General features: G+C 45.2%; 1 protein-coding gene across 1 annotated transcript in view; it reads right to left on the minus strand.

Moving 5' to 3' along the window:
- Positions 1–11,705: 11,705 nt before the first annotated feature.
- LOC138301871 (uncharacterized) overlaps positions 11,706–19,287 on the minus strand; it is a 50,769-nt gene continuing 43,187 nt past the window's right edge. The window contains exons 4-7 of the mRNA XM_069242357.1: positions 16,749–17,037; positions 15,994–16,093; positions 15,450–15,535; positions 11,706–12,066 (exon numbers count right to left, since the gene is read on the minus strand). Coding sequence (XP_069098458.1) covers positions 11,955–12,066; positions 15,450–15,535; positions 15,994–16,093; positions 16,749–17,037 — 587 coding nt within the window. The 3' untranslated portion in view covers positions 11,706–11,954. The remainder of the gene's footprint in view (positions 12,067–15,449; positions 15,536–15,993; positions 16,094–16,748; positions 17,038–19,287) is intronic.

The following is a 19,287-nucleotide window of genomic DNA, read 5'->3' on the forward strand; positions in this document are numbered from 1 at the left end:
TCCTAACAGGGTTTCTAGAAAGTAATCATATTTTGGATACATCCCAAAATGGTACCAGACTAACTCATAGTTCTAAATTGGCCTTGTTGTCAAGTACAGAATCCCTTCTAAGATTAGCTGATAAGGACAGCTCTTCAGACCTTACTCTTTTGGACCTGAATGCCGCCTTTGACACCGTATCACATAAGGTGCTTCGTCAGCGTCTTTGCGATACGGGTGTTGGCAGCTATCCTGGTTTGCCTCTTTTCTGAGTAACCGCTCCTTTCAGGTCATCTCCCCTCCTTTCTCTTCCTCGCTGAGACGATTGGAACATCTTGTCCCACAGGGCTCATCATTAAGCCGTACTCTTTTCAACATTTATGTCATGCCTTGGCGGAGATTGTGAAGTTTTTTAGGATTTCTATAATATCACATGCAAATGATACTCAACATATTGTCTCTTTCTCTGCTGATGCTGCTCAAGACTCTGCTAAGTTTAAGGAATGTATGCTGGCGGTGGTCACCTGGATGGATGACAACTTAAACTTAACTCCAATAAAACCGAAATCCTGATCCTGTTGTTCGGCAAGCACACCCAGAAGTGGGGTCATGACTGGTGGTCAGAGGCATTGGGGCCTCCTCCACCACCCAAAGTATCCATAAAAAACGTAGGCATTTGGTTTGACAATTCCCTTTTTTTGACACTCAAGTGAGGACTTATGCAGTTTCCTGTTTCTATCTCCTCAGAGGACTCAAACCTATCATAGGTTTTTTTCAACCCCACATTCGACACATGATTATTCAATCTCCTATCCTGTCACATCTTGACTATTGCCAAAGCTTGTATCTGGGTTGTAAGAAATCAATTTTGAAAAGGCTGCAATTGGTCCAGAATGCTGCGGCCTGACTGTTTGGCCCTCCTAAGTTCTGTTCCTCATCCGGACTCCTTCTGAAGCACCACTGGCTGCCCATTGAGAAGTGCATTCAGTTTAAAGTTCTCAGTACTGCCCTCCAGATTATGCACTCCTCAGGAGCCCCCATTCTCTCAGAACTCATGCTGCCCTATCTTCCTACCAAATAGGCATGGGTGTAGAACTCACCTCTGCAGGTAGAGTTTGCGGAATTTGGGCACTTTAACCTATGCAGAATAGTGCAGCGTTCCAAGATTCCGCACTCTGGCATGGAGCCAAGTTTGTTCGCGCTTGCGAGATTGGGTTTTGGCGCTCTCTTGCAAGCACGACGATACTCGTGGGTGGCTAGGGAGGGCATACAAGACTTTGTGTTTTCTCGCATTGTTTCTAGCTGTGCCAGTGGCCAAAACAGGGCCACTCATGAGCGCGAAGGCCCTTCTGAAGTAGATTTTCTACTCCAGAGCCTCTAAATCTACGGAAACACCCTCTACGCAGGAGCCCCGGCCAAACTCCTCAAACGACTGTAACACAAACAAAACGCCTCCGCACGCCTGATCCTCGATGCCCACCGCCACAGCCACATCACCCCCCTTCTGAGAGACCTACACTTGCTCCCCGTCAACAAAAGGATAACCTTCAAGCTCCTCACCCACGCACACAAGGCGCTCCACAACACTGGTCCAGCCTACCTCAACAGACGACTCACCTTCTACACCCCGTCCCGCCAACTCCGCTCAGCCGATCTAGCCCTCGCCACTGTCCCCCGTATCCGAAGAGCAACTACCGGAGGCAGATCCTTCTCCCACCTCGCCGCCAAGACCTGGAACACCCTTCCCTTGCCCCTACGGCAGACCGAAGACCTGCTGACTTTCAGGAAGCAGCTCAAAACCTGGCTATTTGAGCAGTAGCGGCACCCTCCCCCCTCAGCGCCTTGAGACCCTCACGGGTGGTAGTGCATTCTACAAATACACTGATTGATTGATTGAATCTAGTCAAAAAGAGATTTTGACTAGATTTTCTTCCCCAATGGATCCTGCAATTTGTTTTTCAGAATGAATTTTTTTTTTTTCAAACAGGAAGTAAGCATGTCAGAGACTCCAACTTCCTGTACCTGTCCAGCAGGCTCTTCCTAGTGCTTTGTCCATCTCCTGGTCACTTTTCAATTGGATTTTAAGGTGGAAGGATCACTCCCTTTGTCTCCTGGATATACCTTTGGATAAGGACTTTGTTTTTGTTGAATCACACAAGTAAGTTAATAAACTACTGTATAAGGGTGTTGTCTTTGTTTGCTTGGGCATGCACCAGTATTTCTTTTTACTTTAATTTGATCATTGTTTTTAAAATGTTATAGTGTTGGGTGGGATGGAGTTTAAGTATGGGCCTAGTTATTATTTATTTTGTATTTCATTGATTTTTCACCTTTTGTAAAGGAAAATTGTTGCACAGCTCAGTACCTTTTCTACATGTTTGTAACATTTGCAATATTATTTCAGTATGTTGCCTAGATTTCATTAGGGCCATTTAGCCAGTTGGCCCAGTACTAGTAGTCATCAGTGCATGAAATAAATGTTTCAGTGGTATATGTTTTTAAAACTTCATTTAGAGCAGGGATGGCATTGGATTACATTTAAAATGTTGGCTATTGTTCACATTTTTTTTGTTGTTGCAAAAAGTATATATATTGTGGGGTAATATTGATGGAATAGGAGGATGTTGTTTGACCATGTGGCTGGCAGCCATTTTGTGCATGCAGCCAGTGTCCCTTCGCCATAGGCTTGCACATGTTCTTCTTTGTTCTCATTGCTCCTTGTGGTTGTTTGACCATGTGGCTGGCAGCCATTTTCTGCATGCCGCAAGTGTCCCTCCCTTTGCCTTAGGCTTACATTTGTTCTTTGTTTGCTATGCCTCCTTGCTCCTTGTTGTTGTTGTTTGACCATGTGGTTGGCTGGCAGCAATTTTGCGAATGTAGCCAGTGTCCCTTGTCATAGGCTTGCATGTGTTCTTTGTTTGCTATGCCTCCTTGCTCTTTATTATTGTTGTTTGATCATGTTGCCAGCAGCCATTTTGTGCATGCAGCCAGTGTACCTCCCTTTGCCATAGGCTGGCATGTGTTCTTTGTTTGCCATGCCTCCTTGCTCCTTGTTGTTGATGTTTGACCATGTGGCTGGCTGGCAGTCATTTTGTCTATCCAGCCAGTGTCCCTTTTCCATAGGCTTGCATGTGTCCTTTGTTTGTCAGGCCTCCTTGTTGTTGTTATTAGACCACGTGGCTGGCTGGCTGGCAGCCATTTTGTCCATCCAGCCAGTGTCCCTTGCCATAGGCTTGCATGTGTTCTTTGCTTGCCATGCCTCTTTGCTCCTTGTTGTTTGATCATGTTTCTGGCAGCCATTTTGTGCATGCCGCCAGTATCCCTCCCTTTACCATGGGCTTGCAAGTATTCTTTGTTTGCCATGCCTCCTTGCTCCTTGTTTGTTGTTGTTGGACCCTATAGCCAGCTGGCAGCCATTTTGTGCGTGCAGCCAGTGTGTCTTTGACATAAACTTACATACAAACATCGTAATTATTGATCATTCGATCATTCGCTTTTTACGTTTATTTTTTTTTCTATTTTAATTTTTACATTTTTATTATCAATTTTAATTTTTATGCCTTCTTTATTTCATTTGCTTAGTTTGTTTTTTAATTTTTATATTTTAGTTGTATTTTTTATATATATATTTATTTTTTATTTTTTGTGTTGATTTTTGATTTAGATTTTTACATTTCTTCTTTATTTTATTTTTATACTTTTTTAAACATTTTTAAATATTTTCTTATTTTTATATTAATTTTTATTTAATACTGCCTTGCTCCATCCATTCATATCCATCTGATCCATTCCATTCCTCCATCCATCCACCCACTTATACAAAGGATTATTCCATTTACCTATGCACCTCTCAGTGACTACCCGAGGTGCCTCTTTAAAAAAGATGGCAATAAAGCAAAAAGCTAGATCTGCTTGTTGTGCTGTCTGATTTGAAATGTAATTTTTGTATGGTTTGGTGGTGTGGTTTGCCTTTACAATGTTTGATTAAATAGGTATATTACATAAGTAGCCAACCGCACTAAGATTGTATTTCTCTGTACTCTTTTCAACCTGCAACAATGGCACGTTTCATTAACTGCATGCTTTTCTTGCTTGGTTGTTTTTAGGTGCACAAGAGAAGAGACCCCACATCACCCACAGTACTGCCAAAGAGAAGGCCTTACAGTTACTTCAGTCCAGAGACACCAAACTCTTTCGCTTGTGCATCTTAGTGCCACCGCCAACCTAGAGCTTAAGATGGCCCCAGAGAAAGTTGCTCCCAAGAAAGTGGTCAGTGAGAAGAAGCAGGTTTCTGCCAGTGGCGTGCCAACCACAACCAGGGAAGCTTGTACCTGCCACACTGGCCTCTGGGGAGGAACCTGTGAGCAGCACTCCCACATCAACAGTACCACCCCAACCCAAGCCCAAAACCATGTCTGTCAGTGAGGCAGCCACTGCAATCATGGCGACGTCGATGGGCAGTGATGTTGAATTAGATTTGTTCCTTTCGCAAAGTAGTACCCAATTGTTTCAGGAAACAGAGCAAAGTGGACAGCAGCTGCAGCCAGATCTTCATGAAGGTGGAGCAGAACAGGAGGTCGAACTTCCTGCTGAACAAGAACCTCTTCTTTTAGTATCAATGGCTCCCACATCTCCAGCAAGAAAAAGGAAGTGTACTACTCCACTATCTTTTCCAAGCTCCAATTCTGATGACAATGATAGGGACATGGAGTAGACCCTGGCAGAGTCCAGGAGACGCCAGTAAAGGCAAGGGAAAAGAAAAGTTCCAGAAAGCCTTAGAATCATGGAAGGGGGTGATGATGAGGAGGATGATGACCACAAGTCAGTCATTGTGGAAGCTGGCACAGAGGAGTCCGACATTACTATCCAACCTGCTCTGAGGGATGTGACACAGGCAGCACCACCAGCTCCCATATTAGTAAGGCCCCAGCAGAGCCCTGCACCAACACGTACCTCAGTAGAAGTATTCACTGCAGAGAGGCAATCAACACACCCACCTACATCCAATTCTTCTTCAAGCATTGGCATTTGCACAATAAGAAAGTACTCCTCCCTAGTTTGGGACTTTTTTACGATTAGCAAACAGGAGGAAAACATTGCCTTATGCGCCATTTGCCACGCAAGTGTTCGTCGAGGTAAGCCTGGTTCACATTATGGTACTGGAGGCCAGATAACCCATGTGAAAAAACATCACGCAATCAGGTGGGAGGAGCACCTTAAAAAAACACCTCAACGTGGTCGGTGTGGTGAAGGTGAGGAGAGCCAGGAAACATCAAATCACGGTGGAAGGTGAGGAAGAAGAGAGTGACATCTTCAAGCAGAGCAGCCCTGTCCCCTGCAGTGCGCCAGAATCACCCGCCTCAGAGACCTCACAATGGAACAGGAAGACTCAGAATCAGATGGTGACACCACAGCATATGCTGAATGCACTACCATGACGCGCATTGAGTCTACCAGCACCTACATCTCAAACATCATCTGTGTCAGTGGCCACTTACAGAAAGAAAATCCAGGCTACAATTACGGGCATGTTTAGGATGGAGGGACCCCATGACCGCAACCACCTAATGGCACGTTTGTACAATGAGAAGCTGGCAAAAATGTTAGTGCTGGACCTCTTTCCTTTTTCTTTTGTGGAAGGAGTGGGATTCTTAGAGTTTGTGGCACCCTTCTGCCTAAAATAGAAGGTTCCAGGCCAGACCTATTTTCCCAGAATTGCTGTTCCGGCGCTGCATCACGATGTGCTGCAATTGGTTGGACATGATTTGCAGCAAAGTGTTGTCCACACTATCCACCTGATGACAGACGTGGACCAGTTATCAGGCAACTGATTACATATGCATCATTGCACACTGGATCTTTTTAATGGGGGTAAAGCAAAAGCTATCTACAGGTCTCAGCCCTGAAAACTTTTTTATGAGCGTTCAGTGGCATGCAACAGTAGCCATGTTCGCAATGGAGAAATCACAGACAGCTGCAAACATCTTGGAGGAGACCCAGAGGTCTTTGAGTTGGATTTATTGCCACGGACAATGGCAGTAACATTGTCAAGACTATGACAGACAGTGACTATTTCAGGGTTGTGTGTTTGGCACACTGCATCAACCTGGTTGTGCAAGACTTTCTTAAAAAAGGAGATATAGGCCCACATTATGACACTGGCGGTAAAACCCGCCTACCGCCGCGGCGATGGGTGCCAAAAGACCATAGCCGCGGCTATCAGACATCCAGCGTAATATGAACACTGCCAGATTTCCGCCAGAAGAATGGTGGAAATCTGGCTGTGGCCATGCCAGCAGATGGCGGTAAGGTGGCGCTGCTGCCACCAGCAGCGCCATGCTAGTAGACGGCCGCCAGCCATATTATGACCCATAATATACCCTGGCGGTGTTCTGCTGGCAGACGCTGCTGGTGGCAGCAGCATCCTGTCCCATCTCCTGCCGGAGGGCCCCCTGGGCACAGGTAAGTGGGTGCTTCGACAGGGGAGGGGTGGGGGGGTGCTGTGTGTCTGTGTCGGGTTGTGTGTGAATGTTTGTGCGAGCGTGTATGTGGGTGTGTGTTTCGTGTTGAATGCGTGTGTGCATGTATGGAGGTGTGAGTGCGTGTATGCTGTGATCTGTGAATGCGTGTCTGCGTGTATGTATGAAAGTGTGTGCCGATGTCTGTATGAATGTATGCATACATGGATGCATGTGAGAATGGGTGTGTGTGTGTGTATGAAGGGGGCATGAATGTAGGGGGGGATTTAGAGAGGAGGGGATGAGGGGGATCTAGAGAGGATGGTGGGGGTGGGAAAGACCTCTATCAGTGACAGGGAAGGGATTCCCTGTCACTGATAGTGCCTACCGCCATGGTTTTCGTGGCAGTAAGGAAGCCACGGTAACCATGGTGGTAAGCGGGGTCATAATCCCGCAGGTGAGACAGTGACGGCTGCCAGGCTGGAGATTGATATCTCCAGCCTGGCGGTTGGAGATTGATATCTCCAGCCTGGCGGCTGTTAGCGCCGTGGCGGTCGTTGTGGTGGCTTCAGGCAAACCACCAATGTCATAATATGGTGGTAAGTACCGCCAGCCTGTTGGCAGTACTTTCCGCCATATTACCGCCAACCACCAGAGTCGTAATGAGGGCAAGAGTCAGCACATACTGACCACCTGTAGACGCATCCGCACTCATTTCAGCCATTCTTTTAAAGCCCAGGAACAGTTGCAGATTATTTAGCATGATAACAGAGTACCAGCTAAAGCCCTGATACAGAAGGTGCCAACATGTTGGAAGTCAACCTATTATATGTTGCAACGTCTGTAAGAACAGTACAAGATGATCAATGAGTATGTCATTCAAAGAGGAACTGATGCAATTGGGAAAGCTATGACCATGGATATGGACAATTGGGGCCTAGTCAAATGCCTCACACAGATGCTGCTTCCTTTTGAGGTTTTCAAGGGGGGAAGTTAGCAAGGAAGACAGTACAATGGGCCAAGCGACTCTGTTATGGCATCTGCTACAGGAGCAGCTAAAGAAGGTGTCTGAAAGGTTTGCATTTGGGGGTGCGAACGAAAACCCAGAAGTGCATGCCTTGGTTAATAGCCTAAGATGTTGCTTGACTTGTAATGCAAGGCTGCAAAATGACATCATCCTGTCCAAAGAGTACATCTGTGGCAGCCTACTTGATCCACGCTACAAAAAATTATTTCCGCTATCATTTTTCTTTCTGAAGGGGATGTTTGATAATACAAGAGGTGTATTGTTGAACAATCAGGAAAACTGGAAGAACGACGGCTGGAACCCAGAGTCCCACTCCACAGTTTTGGGTACCGCCTTCAACTTCCAGAGAGGGCAGTCTTGTCTCACATCCACCAACCCCACCAACATGAAAACCGGCGACAATAGCAACAGAAGAATCAGACCCAACCTCTGCATTGGCTTGGTTTCAAATGGTAGGTTTTAAGTCCAATGCAGAGGTGAAGGAAAAAGCGGTCGAGCAGGTGGGAGCACCAATGACCATTCAGAGGATGTTCTAGGAGTATCTGGATGACCCGAAAGAGGTGTAGGTGGATCAAAACCCATTTATGTATTGGTATGGGAAGATGTGCCAATGGCCAGAACTCAGCAGCCTGGCAAAGTTTCTGGCCTGCCCGCTGAATGTGTGTTCAATGCAGCTGGTGCTATTGTTACAGTGAGAAGGCCTAGTCCCTCACCTCAAAATGTAGAGAGATTGACAATGATCAAAATGAACCAGCACTTTATACCACCTGATTACACAGTTCCCAAAACACCACAGGAGGAGGAAGAGGATGATTGGTCAGAATCAGCGTGATAGCTGACCAACATCTGGGAAAACCACCAGAGTTTGAGGACAAACTCTACTTCCCAGATTGAGTATGCTAGTGCCACCATAGAACTTTTTAATTATTTATTGTTCAGCTTCTTTTTCTCTTTCTTTCTTTAAAAGTGCAACATTATGTTAGTGTTGATTGATGTTGCCCCACCATTGATTTTATAGTCACATATAAACCCGGATTGGAGTTGGGCCCATGTGCAGTAAAGAATCCCCCACATACCCTCCTAGACATTGGAGATGATGCCTGCCTCCCTCACATGCCACTGCCTATCATATTTTTACATCACCTTGCAGGGCTGCCCTAGAAGATCATTGATTAAAAGACTGCCAGTGCCAATGCCTAATTCCATGGTGTGGATACCATCAAAGAGGAGATATTTTGTTCAACCACTGTGCTTGGATTTTAAGAGGTAACTAAGGGCCAGATGTAGGAAAGGAATTGCAACTCGCAAACGGCAAAAACTGCCGTTTGCGAGTTGCAAATCACATTTTCCTATGCAGAAATGCATTCTGCGAGTCGGACCGACTCGCAAAATGCATTTCAGAATCGCAAATAGGAAGGGGTGTTCCCTTCCTATTTGCGATTCCTAGTGGTATGCAACACCATTTGCGACCGCATATGCGGTCGCAAATGGTGTTGCAGTTACCATCCACTTCAAGTGGATGGTAACCCACTCGCAAATTGGAAGGGGTCCCCATGGGACCCCTTCCAGTTTGTGACTGGACCCAAAAACATTTTTTCAGGGCAGGGAGTGGTCCAAGGGACCACTCCCTGCCCTGAAAAAATACCGAAACTAAAGGTTTCGTTTTTTTTTTTTAAGTGCAGCTCGTTTTCCTTTAAGGAAAACGGGCTACACTTAAAAAAAAAAAACTGCTTTATTTAAAGCAGTCACGAACACGGAGGTCTGCTGACTACAGCAGGCCTCCATGTTTGCGAGTGCCCATAGTCGGTATGGGGCTGCAATTTGCGACCCACCTCATGAATATTCATGAGGTGGGTCATTGCGACCCCATACCGACTTGCAGACGGTGTCTGAGACACAGTTCTGCATAACATTTTGCGACTTGCAAACAGCGAGTCGCAATGACTCGCTATTTGCAAGTCGCAAAATGTTATTTTGCTACATCTGGCCCTATGTAACTTGCACTGATGAGTGGTGATATATTGATCGATTGTGATTGTGAATTCATAGTGATGACTGATGTATGTGGTGGCTGACAGTGAGGGAGGGAGTTCAACAAATTTGTAGAATTGTTTCTGATGATCTGCAATGTTGAGGGGCTGATGGGTGATAATTTTTTCCTGAAAGTGAATGGCCTTTCAAAAGTAGCAAAATTGACCTGCAGGGTCTACTCCTTTGTTCCTGGTTCCTCATAACAAACCAGCCACTTTAGTTACCAAACACAAATCTACACAAAAGAAATACTCCAGTTCTGTTTCTCTGTTTGTTCTTCAACAGCAGTGCACTTCACAGGTTGATCTTGCTCGATTTGGGACTGGGACGGAGTTACTCGGAATCTGGAGGAGGAAGATGGAAGGACTCAAGGTGGAACTACATCAACAGCTAGAGAGTAGAACATTTTTGACTTCAAAGAGAACCCATGATGCTGGTGAAGACTCTGAGGGCCAGTACTCACTCACCTCTGTGAACTGGAGAGAGGTGCGTTGATTTGGAAATGCTGCTGAGTATGTGTTTGCTGCATTGCTAGCTCAAACATGAAACTCCTCTTATGTTATTGTTCTGCCTCTGAGTCTTCTTGGTACACTCCTGACTCCTCATGAAGCTTACCTGGCTTTCTTTTGTCCTTTTCCTTAACTCTATAATGCAGCTACTCTTTTTTTCAATATCCAGGCTTTCTCCTAGTCCTCTCCTGCACAAACAAAACTTGAAAAGGTCAAGACTCCAGCTTACCTACCAGATCGGTTCAGTCAGGCATCAGAGTGATGGGCATTCCAAGAAGAATGAAGATGCATCACCCAATTTGGCAATACAGTATCATTTTCCTTTTAACAATCATAATTTTTAGAACTGGGTGGGTTACATTCATTCTTCAATATTTCAAAACTAGAAGACATAACACTTCTAGCGTGAGGTCTTCCAATGAATTTGCTGGACTGGTTCATACTTACTTATCTCTTTGTTTCCTTGCACAACAGATTGATGATGGTGTGCAGCTCAGAGCCTCAATGAATATTGTTGTGGTTTATTTTGTGTAGTGTTTGTCTTTGTCACACCTTTCCCCAAGTCCCCTTTCCCATCCATTCATTGAGCCCCTAACCCTCTTCTCCCAGGCTGCGTGATTTATTGCAGTGTGACCTAAATTTACACCATAAACGAATCACATACTTGCTGGGGCAGCTGTGGTGAAATCAACACCAACTCACTGCATGACCTTCTATTACCTGTGCAATATTCCACACGAGCCCCATCAACATCTTCATTCATGCCTTGTGTGTGTGTTCCGTAAATGCTTAACATGGTCCAAACACTCTTGAGTCTGAACCCACTTCGCTCTGACTCCATGATTTCATTTCTAAGTTTAGTTTTATACTATAGCTCCCCACCATTGCTCAGAAGAAATTGATATTGCTAGATTTTATTATCATATCAGGTCTTCTTTGCTGTGTGTTAAATACTGTCATTGTGGTAGTCTTCCTAAAGTTCTGATAGTATGATGATGATCCATTTTGATCTGTTTTCTTTCAACTAAGTTGACAGTGATGGGTAACTCCTTGATTAATCCTGTAGTCAGAGTTTGCATAGGTGGGAGTGGCATCTTCTGTGAAGTTCTGTCTTCTCTGTTAGTGGGCTAGCCTGCTACTACTACTACCTACCTATTACCCCCTTAAGATGCCATCTTGAGAAAAACCCTGCAGTAAGAAGACTCCCTCGCTTCATCTATTCAGGTAAGAGAAGAACTACGGATTGAAGTTAACTTGTTTAGTTAGTATTTAACTCTAAGGGAAGAAGATGTTGTCTGTGTGTACTGGGTTTTTGTAGCCAAAATAGGCAAGTGAAATCATCCCCTAGTGGTCAATAGTGGTTGCAGTGGGCAGTAGAGCAAGGGTGTTAGTGAATGACAAATACCTTTTTTAGCAGATTAAAAATAACAGGTTACACTAAAAGGCAGCAGTGTAAACAAAGTCTAAAACACCAAAATAAAGATTTGAGATGCAAATGATGTAAAAGAAATCCCCTTTATTGTTTACAAATAGAAAACCCTCCCTCTCCACCCACAACAGTCCCACTCCTCTCCCCGAACAAATAACCCCATTCCCAAAAAGTCCAACGAAAAGTCCAAAGTCCAGCCCAAATCCCCCCGCCCTATCTACCCACAGCAAGTCCCCCCCATCAAAACTATTTTTTCAAAAAGGGCTGTTTCAATATGGGTCAGGAGCTCGTCGAGGCTCTGCTAAATGCTGGCGAGCCAGCTCTCCATCTAGTCCATCCGCTTCAGGGTGCGTTGGAGCAAGGCTTTGGTGGAGCGGGAAGGTGCAGCAGCAGGTGCAGTCAGGGATCCTGATTGCTGGTGGTGGCACCGGCAATGTACTGGCCGGGAAGCTGGGGACTGTCGTGCGGCTCTGCTGGGTCATGGGTCCAAGGCACTGTTTTGGCCTTATCCTCCTCCAGGATCACCAGACACTGGTATTCTCCCTGAATGTTCCCCATTCAGGGGAACATTCTGTCGCAGATGGGTCGCTATCTCCTGCCTTGTTGGTGGTGGTGGTTTTTGGGCAGGAGTAGCTATATCAAGAAAAAGAAGAATGACAAATGACAAAGTGTAAACAATGGTCTGAACAAACACTTCTTCAAATGATAGATAGTGGGTGGCACACTATCACTACATTGCTGGTCGCCAAGGAATGTTGGAATTTGATTTGATTATCTAGGATTAGGAGAGTCACAAGGCCAATATTTTGGAAGCACGCTGAAATCCGCGCCCTCCTCAAGAAGCCCAAAGCAGACCCCAACGACCTCAAGAATTTCCAACCGATCTCCCTACTCCCTTTCCCAGCTAAGGTCATTTAAAAAATCGTTGACACACAACTAACCAGCCACCTCGAAGACAACGACATCCTGGACCCCTCCCAGTCCGGTTTCAGACGAACCCACAGCACTGAGACCGCCCTTCTTGCTGCCACAGGCGACATCAGGTGCCAAATGGACAACAGCAAAACATCAGCCCTCATCCTCCTGGACCTATCTGCCGCCTTAGACACAATCTGCCACGCACCCTGAAAACACGCCTCCACGAAATCGGAATTCAAGGAAAAGCCCTCGACTGGATCATCTCATTCCTCTCTGTTAGAACCCAGAGAGTCCGCCTCCCCCCCTTCCGCTCCGAAGCCATCGACATTATCTGCGGCGTCCCCCAAGGCTCATCCCTTAGCCCGACGCTGTTCAACATCTACATGTCCCCCCTCACACAAGTGGCCCGACAACACAACCTCAACATTCTCTCCTACGCTGACGACAGACAGCTCACCCTCTCCCTCACCAAGGACCCGCACATGGCCAAAACCAACCTCCACGAGGGAATGAAATCCATCGCCGAATGGATGAGAAGCAGCCGTCTGAAACTGAATTCGGACAAGATGGAGGCCCTCATCCTCGGACCCACCCCCTCCGCCTGGGACGACTCCTGGTGGCCTACCTCACTAGGAACCCCACCGACACCGACCAACCACGCACACAACCTAGGCTTCGTCCTCGACTCCTCCCTCACCATGTCTAAACAGGTCAACGCAGTTTCCTCCTCCTGCTACAACACACTCCGCATGCTCTGTAGGATTTACAAGTGGATCCCGACAGAAACAAGAAGAACGGTGACACAGGCCCTCGTCAGCAGAAGGCTAGACTAAGGCAACGCACTCTACACAGGCATACCAGCAAAAGACCTACGATGCCTCCAACGCATCCAAAACACCTCCGCCCGGCTGATCCTCTACGTACCCCACCGCAGCCACATCTCCCACCACCTGAGAAACCTTCACTGGCTCCCCATGGACAAGAGGATCACTTTCAAGCTTCTTACCCACGCTCACAAAGCACTCCACGACACCGGACCAGCCTACCTGAACAACAGACTCAGCTTCTACACCCCCACCCATCAGCTCCGCTCCGCAAACCTCGCCCTCGCCGTCGTTCCCCGCATCCAACAAAAGACCTCCGGCGGCAGATCCTTCTCATACCTCGCTGCCAAGACCTGGAACACCCTCCCTACCAACCTGCGACAGACCCAAGACCTACTCACCTTCAGAAGACTCCTCAAGTCCTGGCTCTTCGATCAGTAACAGCAGCTCCCCTCACCTCCCCGCCCGCACCTTGAAACCCTCACGGGTACGTAGAGCGCTTTATAAATTCAATGATTGATTGATTTATTTGTTTACCTATACATGCCTCACATAAGAAGCACTAACTGTCTGGTAGAAACGAATTAAGGCAGAATAAGACCAGATTAAAACATAATGATTTCATTTTTTTTCTTTTTAAGGCTTTTCTAGTAACTAAACAGACACATTTAGTGATGAAATAAAAATGAATTACCTCTCATTATGATGAGTGAGGCATTATGCTCTATGGAGTACAAGTTGTTGTACCAAATAATTGGAGGCATGCTAGCCAGCGCTTTAAGTACGTTGCTACTGTCTGCAGCTTGGTCAGCTGCAGGTGACAATTATCTATCTTTAATTCCAAAGGCCCTGCTCTTCCCCACATGTCTTTCTTTTATTTTAGTTTCTACCCTGACTTCAAAGAGGCAGACAAATAAATAAGATACATCACACATGTTATGTATAAAATACGGATATATTTTATCCTGTCTGCCATATGTAGACTGGGGGGGAAACAGTGCACTGCACTACAGGGAAAGGAATGGGTATAAAGGTTGTATTTGGCATGTTCGTCACAGAGTAACCCCTACACCAAACTTGAAATCAAATCAGGCACTTACTAGTCCCACTTTACTCACTGGTCTAACCCACCATTACAAATTCTTTCCAGCAAATTGATTTGGTGGGGAGTAAAGAATATAAGGAAACTTGGCTTACTCTACTGCAGTGTAAGGCAGATGGATTAGGCAGGCAGGAAGAGCGTTTGCTATAGAAGAATATAGGGGTGCCACTGATCTCTCTATGGAAGAAGAGGTCCCTTCTTTATTCATCCATGCAATTATTCAATTGTCCTTACATTCTTCCCCTTATACACCCATAGCCACTGTGATTTAAGCTTTCCTTTCTCTCATCCAGTCTTTCACCCAAATTCTCATTCCCTTATCCATCCAATGCATGGCAACGCCCTCTATGCCGGCACCACCCAGAAGAACCTGAAGAAACTACAGCACATCCAAAACGCCTCTGCTAGACTCATCCTGGACGTTCCTCGCTGCAAACACATCACCAGACTCTTAAGAGACCTCCACTGCTTCCTATTGAAAAAAGGATCAACTTCAAACTCTTTGTCCATGCATACAAGGCTCTCCATGACCTAGGACAGATCTACCTCAACCACTGCATCATGTTGTACTCCCACGCCAGACCTCTCGGCTCCACTCAACAGGCTCTAGCCACCGTACCCCACATACAGAAGACCTTGGCCGGAGGAAGATCCTTTGCCTACCTCGCGGCAAATAGCTAGAACACCTTGCTTCTCCACCTCAGGCAGTCTCCATCATTGCCTTAATTCAGGAAGGACCTTAAGACCTGAGTCTTTGACTGAAACACAGAGAACCGACCCCCTCAGCACCTTGAGACCCTTACGGATGAGTAGTTGCGCTCTACAAATTATGATTGATTGATTGAGCCATACAGTACCCACACTATGGATCCTTCGTTCAATCATCCTTTCACCCATCCATTTACCCAATACCAATACTTATCCACGCATCCTTTCTTTTCACTCTTTTCACCAATCCTTTCTTTTAACCTTCCGTTCCTTCATGTTTCCATCAAGCCATCATTTTTAGCATCCACTACATGTGCTTTTGCTGAGTTGCAGATAGAAGAGGCTATAAGTAACCCAACCACTGCTGTAGCTGTAATACGGGGGGGTTCATGAATCTGATCACGACAACGCCCTTGTAGCTAGTGAGGAAGAGTAATTGTGAATAAGCAAGTGTTGTGACTTACCAGCGCCAGTCCCTGCAGCTGCATCTCCCCCTGCTCCACCTGCTCCTGAAGCGTACAACTTGAGTAGGCTTCACTGGTTGGTGTGGCTATAAAAAAAACAGTATACATTTATTAGATGCCAGGTCCCATTCTTAATTTTTTTAATCAAAAAAATGCAACCACAATTGTTATAGTTCGGTTAGCACTGCAGTATCTTCTGTCACTCTGGGTATTTTTGTTGGACTGTTAGAAAAGCCAGGTAGTCATGCCAACCAAAAGATATGCATAATAGAGGGGCAGACCTATAGCCTACGATTGATGATGACTCAGAATAATTGAAGAGCAATGAAGGGGTGAAATACAAAATGGTCAATGAAAGACTGTAGAAAAGATAATGCAGGCATAACAGGAACTTGGCACACTATCACTACAGTGGATAGGGGAGTTGGAAAAAAAGGGAGACACTATAAGAAAGGTAAACAAGGCAAAATTAAAAGTAGTATAAAAGTGGGGAGAGGCAAAAGTCAGGAAAATAATAATGATAATATTAAATATTAGGACTTACTGGGATGAGCAGAGTCATCAGCATCAGCGCTGGTGGTTGGCGCCTCCCCAAGCCCCCAGCCGGACCCACGGTGCAGTGCCCCTCTTCTTGCCCTTCGGTGCTGATGTAAGATTAGAAAGAAGATTAAAAAAATACATTAGTGGTACAGTTAATTTCCACAAAATTATTAGATAACAGGCAAACACAATAACATTGTTCTTAAATCAGATCGCCTACCTATGGTACTATACTAGTATGAACAACTATTGTTGAGTTGGCTATACTCCTAAAATCCCTATTCCAAATTTTCTTAACAAAAACTACATTTGGAACTAATACATTGCATTTGCAATGAATTGATCTTTCATTCTATTCTCATTTCTCAAGCCCCTTGATGGACCAGCTCAGTCTCCCTTTTTTGCAATGCATACATACTCGCATCACTGTGAAATTGCTTGGGACTGTGCGATCTACATAAAGTCACACAGAACGATAACTCACTGATCTCACAAATACACTTTGGAGAAGAAGCCATTGCAACGCAGACAGAGGAGTCTGCGTTGCAATGGCTTCTTAAATAGTCAGCCAAAGTGATTGCCTGCCTACGAGTACGATGATGTAGCACCAAGCACCTGCCTAGCTCTAACTGGATCACATAATAAATAATATTCTTAACATAAACTAAACGTAACTTACCTCTGAACGGAAGCAGCATGCTATTCAGAAAAAAAAGTTTGCATTGTAGAGCACAAACATAATAAAAATATAATACTCACCAAGCCCCGGGTGCTCTATGCCTAGTAGGTTGATGATATCTGCCCAAAGGTGTGTCAGCTACTGGGTGCTGCCCTGGACCTTGGTGGCAGCCCTGACCAACAGGCGCACCGTAGCCCTGCACTGTTGACGCTCCTGCAGGGGGTAACCAGCATGGAGGGGAGGGGCGCTGCACATAAAAAAACCAATGCTGCCTCCTCCTTGCTGAAGATCGGCCAAGGCTGCACACCTTGACAGCAGTGCCACCCGCAAGGCAGATGGCCGCTGTTGCCCTGCTGCTCTGCCATAGTGCTGGATGGGGTAGGAGTAGGAGAAAAGAAACAGGAGGGAAAAAAAGAAAAAGGGAAAAATAAACAAAAATAGAAACAATCACAAAGACACACACAAAAAATGAAACATCGTAAAAATAATGGACACAAAAAGACACACTAATACAGTATATAAAAAGAAATAGGGGTAGACCATGTGTGGGGTAGAGGATTACAAAGACTGGGGACAGATTGAAGGTGAAGGACCAGCACCATAAACAAAGTGAAAAATAAGATGACTGTGCCCATGCGAACTGTGTGGTGCTGTTCATGTGCGATTTTGAACACGAGTATGTACTTCGCATTGTGTTCAATGTCAAATGCAACAAAAACGGGTGCAACGGAGAACTAGCAGAACTCCACATAGTGTGGCAGAGTTTTTTAGCCACTTCACAGAGTTCCGAGTAGCGCAACTCCACGCACTCAGTCCAGGCCTACTAACATAGCTCTTCGCTCTATAGAACTTAGGCCCTTATTTATACTTTTTTAGCATCGCATTTGCATTTGCATCAATACAATTGTATTTTTGAAGTTTGCACCGCTTTTGCGTCACAAAATGACGCACATGCGGCACTAAAAAAGTATAAATATGGGCCTTAATCTGGCAGTGGTCCTCCGATTCAATAAAAAGAAGTTGGGGGGGGTCGCTCTTTTCAGGCATTGGTGTCTGTCCTTTGAAACAGCGTGCCTGAGGATTTAACGATTACCCTAAGTCAACTTTGCTTCAGAATTTTTTTTAAAACATGGCTGTTTGCTACGTCAGGTCTCTCAGTAGCCCTTTTGTCCTTCCTGCTGTCTTTGCTGGATTACTGGGTCCAGCGCGGGGAAGCCCAGTCGCTGGGGCAGCCATGCATGCGTTCTACAGATCTTAGTAACATAAAAGGTTTTACTTTTATTACAGCATTCAAATATAATTGGTACAGAGTCAATGCCATGAAGGCTCTCAAATGCAGAGTTATACAGAGTATGTAAAAATCTGAAATTATTCCAAGTCTCAATTATCAGGAAAATCAGGGAAGAATCAGACACTATCCATAATAGAGTAGGAAAGTATTCTGGCTCATCCCCAAAATCAAGAGATTTTATACACAATTCCTGCATAGGAAATAAGAATTTCTGCAGAATCATTGTGGTGTGAGCGAATTTATCACTTCTTTAGCAAATCAGAGCACATGAAAAACAATGCCACGTTACCTTAACACCAATGCACTAACCCACTACATGAATAATTATTCAGCAACCCTTATGCTAATATCATCTGGAAGTGCTTGAACAGAACAAGATACATTAACAATAAAATGTTATGAATGAATAGGCCTCAGTGAACAAGCTGAAGACCTGGTAACGTTGCAAATTTCAGTTGAACTGGGGAAGGCTCATCATGAACAAAACAATAATAACAGTGGAAACATCCCAGTGTACTTCAGCTTGACTGTGTGCTGTGGAGAGAGGGGAGAGGATGTGTTCTTGGGGAAAGCACACGAAGAGTGGAAGAAAAGACTTACATCTTGGTCAAGATTGTGTTTTACATTAAAGTCTGGGCTACATGGACGTCATTTAGGGGTCATGCGGGGGCAAGATAACTCTAAGCAGCAGCCAGATCTAAGCAAACAAACTTGTAAAACAATTATTTAGTTTAGAAGTGTATCTGACCCTGGCTGCAAAAGGCATCTATGTGCCTTCTACTGCTCCTGAGCAAGTGAAGAGAGCAAAAATTACAGAAGAGAGAAAGGTAAGAGTGGAAAGACTAGGAGGTTGAAAATAATGCAAGGAATAGAGGAGGATAACAAGTGAAGACAAGTGAGAGACAGAGACAAAGATGAGAGAGAGGAGTTAAAGACAAAGAGGTAACAGATTTGAGAGAGATATGGACATAGAGGTGATAGAGAAAATTATGAGAAGCAGCACAGAAAAGAGCCAGGTGTGAGAGAGATACACAATAAAGAGTCATGTTAGAAAGACAGGTGAGAGAGAAATGGGGAGGTTGACAGATTGAGAAAGTGACAGCTACAAGGAGGGGCAAAGTTGAGAAAGTGGTGATAAAGTGACAAAGCAGAATGGGAGATAGAGAGGTTATACCAGTTAGAGAGTGAGACAAAGTGGTGAATAAGAGACAGGCAGATTAGAAAAAACAACTGAGGGAGAGATATAAATGTGATATTGAAACAGAGACAGGTGAGAAAGAGGCAGACAGTAACAGAGGTGGGTAAGAGTTGATAGAGAGGTGTAAAAG

Source organism: Pleurodeles waltl, chromosome 6, assembly GCF_031143425.1.
Source record: "Pleurodeles waltl isolate 20211129_DDA chromosome 6, aPleWal1.hap1.20221129, whole genome shotgun sequence".
NCBI classification, from domain to species: Eukaryota; Metazoa; Chordata; class Amphibia; order Caudata; family Salamandridae; genus Pleurodeles; species Pleurodeles waltl.